The 5,288-nt window shown below is 40.2% G+C and overlaps 1 protein-coding gene across 2 annotated transcripts; it reads right to left on the bottom strand.

The window, feature by feature from the left end:
• Positions 1-1,910: 1,910 nt before the first annotated feature.
• On the bottom strand, positions 1,911-4,641 carry LOC125532201 (putative 14-3-3-like protein GF14-H; the record flags this gene model as incomplete). Of its 2 annotated transcripts, none has more annotated exon segments than XM_048696345.1 (4): positions 1,911-2,035; positions 2,118-2,205; positions 2,375-2,675; positions 4,352-4,641. In XM_048696345.1, coding segments are annotated over 4 exon segments (578 nt in total), but the record flags the coding sequence as incomplete, so codon positions are not given.
• Positions 4,642-5,288: the final 647 nt, after the last annotated feature.

Below are 5,288 nucleotides of genomic sequence, written 5' to 3'. Positions count from 1 at the left end.
GAGGGGGGGGGGTACCATTTTGCGCTTCAAATTTTACAAATAAATTTCTTGAATGACATTATATGGTAGAAGGGCACATCATTGAAACAATATAATCTGGAAATCATAACTCGCAAGTATAAAATGAGGACCTATCAGTATTTTTGCATCTTGAATTTAACTTGGTATGAAGAACAATTAATCCTAACCTTCATGCTTGGTTCTGAACCTAGATGGACAGTGTTGATGCCTGTACTACCGCATATCGATCATCGTGATTTTGATGACCTTGTCTCAGTGAATCCAAATTTCCTATAGAACGAAAAATTCAGTTTCTCATGTAACCATACTAATCCAGGAATACAAAATAACATCTAAAAAAGATGTCAAATTAAATATCATAGGGATGCAGGTCACATAGATGATGCAAACAATTTTTTATCTCCATCAGTTTACACGAACATTAATAATGACTTGGTTAAAAATATTGATATCACAACAGGAACAAAGGTATATGAAAATTTCGGCCAAAAGATATAACTACCTAAAGCAACATGGGTTCTTACTGGTACCACGACAATCACTCTTTTCATGTCCTATATCTTGCATAGGAAATAAATAATGTGGGGGGCTAGCTTGTATACAACAAGTACAACATGATTAATCTGCTTTATTCTTCATAACTCCGATCATTTAAAACTCAAGTATATGATATGAAATTGGCACAAAGGTGATTGATTGGGGGAAGAGCCACAATGCAACTGAGGACGTCCGCTCCATGGAAGATGATCGCGTGGGAGCTGTGCCTCTGGGTCAACCTTATATATATGTTCCCAACGATCCCCTTCTTCACCATCACAACGAACTCCCTGTCGTTGATTCGACCAACCTAATCAAATGTATTATATATCAAGGCCATGGTAAATTTGGATTTCAGATTTGTAATCATTAGCGTAATAGTACAGACTAATCAATAGAATTAACTGAAACCAATTAATTATTAGTTCGAGGCAGAGACTGTAGTGAATAAACATACACATGTTGTCATTGTCGACCTCCCTGATGATGCGTTGATACCGACCACAGCTTGTATGTTGTTGTTATGACCGGCCAGGTCTATGGCCGCCAGGGGCCCATTGGGCAGGCTTAAGGTCCAAGTTATCTTAGTTTTTTTTTCAGATTATGGTTATATATAAGTTGTAAGACTATTTTGAGGATAAAGCAATAAGCCTATTCTATTGCCCGGCTCCCAGAGGAGCCGGAACCCTAAAACCCTAGCCGCCTCCTGTCTCCGCCGCCGCCCCACGCGCAAGGACGGCGCCTCGCCGCCGGCTGCCGCGCTCGAGCCCTCGCCCCTCTCCCTCCTTCCCCTACAGCCTCCGGCCAAGACCGGGCAGAACCCTAGCTCCTAACAACCTGTGCAAACTAGCATGCTGGGATGACAAGCAAGCTGCCATGGTACCAACATGCAGAATCACGAATAATGAACATTCATCTCCGTATCTTCTAAACCAAGGGGAGACCCAGAAAACTTTCGATAATGGGGTCAAACTGTCAATGAATTTAACTATTTAACATTGCATTTATGGGATTTAACTATGTAAATTATAAGTATCCATATAGTTAATAAGGTTGGCTATATGGATCTTCAGATGCAGAGACCAGGGGTAATAAAGGTTCCATTTTCAAAAAATAAAGATTCTGAGGAATCGTGATTCTCTATATTTGGAAAAGATTACAGCAAACATATAACCTACTAAATGAAGTGGCTACAAGATGTGATGGGTTCATCTGAACTTAGTAGCCTCCTGGTAGGTCTGCCCATTTTATATATTTATTTTAAAAAGAGAAGCATGACGAATTAGGGTATCTATTTTAAACTACAAAACATCAGAACAAAGGGCGAAAGGAGTCATTTAAGGGTGAATGACCTCTGATGAAAGTTCATTATCTCATAAAAGAACACTGAGAAATTGAGCGCAAGGCCAAGCCTGACTGGATGAGCAGGTGAAAGCTCAGTGGAGGCGACAACCATGGCATGCTGCAGCAACATTCGCTAGAAGATTGTCAGAGGTGGAATGCGAGCCTTAGAACAAGAAGTAAGTTAGAACATGTGCACGTGTTGAAAGGTTTCACACCTGATAGGCCATGAGTGATTGATCAGCCGCAGACTTCTTTTCAGCCCCAGTGCTAAATTCAGCCAGGTAACGGTAGTAGTCACCTTTCCTGTCAATAATTGGAATTTTAAAGTTAGGCATGTACAAACTGGATAAGGAAAACATGGATATATAAGTATCATGTGAACTCTGAATGTAATGACCGGAAAATAGACCAACATAGAGCAGCAATAGACGATTGGTCAAAAGAAGAGCTGAATTTATGAACCTGCACATACATTTTATGAAAGAACACAACGTTTTCACCCGCATTAGCCAAGGGAAGGCAATGAATAGCGATGATTGACAATATTTCATTGCAAACCATCCTTAGTTCATCCTCAACTTTCGTTCTGTAGACACTTATCATCTGGCCAGCCTGCTCACCCACTGCCACCTTTTGCTCAAGTGAAGAAAGGATTCTCCATGATGCCCTCCTTGCACCAATTGTATTCTTAAAACCAACTGAAAATAAATGCCTCTCTTCAGCGCTCATATCCACATCCATCCTAGCAAGCTTCTTCATAAAATTCACCATATCTGCAGGAACAACCATGAATTAAGAGTTAATACTAACTTCATGGAAACTCAAGAGTTATGAAAGTTATCTGTTAGATTTTGGAGGAACAAACAGAATTCAAAAGCAATTCTTTTCCAGCCCAACTGGTTGTATGAATTACTTCAAAAGTTGTGTATAGAAAAGGTGGACAAGAAAGTTCTCCCAAAACGAGACATATCCAAACCAGAAGAATGCATAGCACCCACTAACTAGTTTCTGGGAGCATCAACCGATGCAACGGCCGGGGCTATCCCCTTACCGAAAGAAAAAAAAAAACTAGTTTCTAAGAGCAAGGAGTCACATGTTAACAAGAGTTGCAAGCAAAGGGGGAACATGATGTTGTCTACCACCAACTGCGATAAATCAGGGAATGTGGAAGCCAATAAGGGCATGTAGAATGGTGCTATCTTAGGAATGCCAGCTAGGATAAAAGCTGAGGTGGAGGAGAGAGAAGTCATAAGAAAAGGCTTGTCTTCTTTTATTTAAGAGGTGATCTCTTAGCACAATATGACTCATCATATTTTTAGGAACTGCTAGTTATTAAAGATATGGCTAAGAGATAACCCATTGTAGACATCCTTTTATTGTCATATCTAAACTACATGCAAGGCTTAAGATAACACTGTCTTATCAACCACTGTACATGCCCTAATGCTAGAACAATGCTCATGATTTCATCACATAAATTAGGTCAATCAATTAGGGAGGTTTCCTATATCTCATGCCAAGACCCAGTTTTAGATGCTATGTCAAGTTGTCAACAAAATGAACTGGAAGGGGAAAGTAAAGAGGTCCCTGCACAACACAATGTGATAGTGACATAGTACTACTTTGCATGTAGAACTGGGAAGTTAGAAGACATAAGCATTTAATGGTGACCAAATTGCCAAAAAAAAATCAATATACTTCAGCATCAAGATCAATCCAGTCCAACCATAAAAGAAAAAACACAACCTTTTACACTATTACAAACATTTTTTTTCAAAAAGGGACGCTTTATTACTTAAAAGGTTTAAGCATTACGCTATTACAAACATGGAATACACAGTTCCACTTCTTCCACACTAGGGAAGTTCAATAGATCATGTGTAGTTAGGCTATTAGCAGTACCATATAGAGAACAGAATGCATCTTCGATGATCCGAAGATCCTTCTTTTTCTCAGTGGAACATCATGAAACAGCAGGAAGCAACTCATGGTCAGGGCCCCTCAAAGTATAGAATCAGACCCCACAACCACCAAGCACTCAAATTTGCCAAGATTGGGCCCAAAATAATCATGAAAAAAGATTACTATCAAACTGGGGCAGCAAGACAGCCCTAAAATCACCAAAAACAAAATCAGCACGGAATAATAATCACCACACAACGTTTGCGATCAACTGATCATTTTGCACATGGACAGCAGAAATGAAAAAAAATGGCCGACATGGTCTGCAGGCTACTGCTCGAGAAACTAAGCAGATCGAACAGGAAATCGCAGGGCAAAGGTTCCAGCGGGCACAGGAACCAAGAACCCCCAACTTCCCCCCTCTATTCCCCCAAGAATTTGTCAGCGATCGACCCGAAATGCAAAGCACCGAGAACAAACACAGTGCACACAAGCAGGGCCAGGGAGCAAGCGCAAACAAACCAAGCGAGGGATCTCTCCGCCATACCATCGTATCTCTCCGCCTGCTCGGCCAGCTTCGCCATGCACACCACCTTCCCCCTCTCCTCCATCTCCTCCTCCTCCTCCTTCCCCTGGATTGGTGATTCCTCTGCTCTGCTGTGAGAACCTTCCCAAAAAGGAATGGGCGCTTCTTCCTTTGCTTTTCGACTTATGGGATCTGTTCTTGCACGCGGTGACCTAGATGTGTTGGCTTTTGGTTAACAAGTGATCATGACTTGATCTGATCGTGTGCGACTTTTCTTGTGACGGCTGGATATTTTCCCTTTGGCTCTAAAATAAGATCCCCTCCATGACCACACATTTAGAAACTTATTTACCTACTTTTTGCCTTCTGCTAGCAAAAGATACCTCTATATAAATAAACTACTACCTCTGATCCAAATTAATTGACAAAAAAATTGCATCACATGGAGTAGTTAAAAATTAGATGAGTCTAAACAGGATATTTCTAGGATGTCTGTTTGACAGGTGGATTTGTTTTTACTTTCTCAAATTTGCAAAAAAAAGGGTCAAATTCCTTACAAAATAATATTTTTATTTGTTTTGGATTGTTTCTTTTTCGTGAATTTAAGAAAGGATATCAATAATGTCTAGGAATAGAAATGGGGCTCAAAATGAGTAGGTTTTTGTTGCCCTACATAGATTGGGAGCCCAACAAGTTTTTATTTGTTCCATGTTTGGGTGGTCAGTACATCGGCGAAAGCCAATGAAGGCGGCATACGGGCGCTATTACCTGATTTATGCGCCAAAGACGCATTTTTCTCCTCCAATCATCTTTTGCTTCAGAGGGAAACATGATACGTCTCCAACGTATTTATAATTTTTTATTGTTTTATGCTGTTATATTATCATTCTTGGATGTTTTACAATCATTTTATAATAACTTTGTATTATTTTCTGGGACTAATATATTGAAGTAGTGC

The sequence above is a fragment of the Triticum urartu genome, unplaced genomic scaffold, assembly GCF_003073215.2.
Source record: "Triticum urartu cultivar G1812 unplaced genomic scaffold, Tu2.1 TuUngrouped_contig_9362, whole genome shotgun sequence".
Lineage (NCBI taxonomy): Eukaryota > Viridiplantae > Streptophyta > Magnoliopsida > Poales > Poaceae > Triticum > Triticum urartu.
Note: the sequence above shows the minus strand (reverse complement) of the source record. Positions and strands in the feature narration are given on the sequence as shown.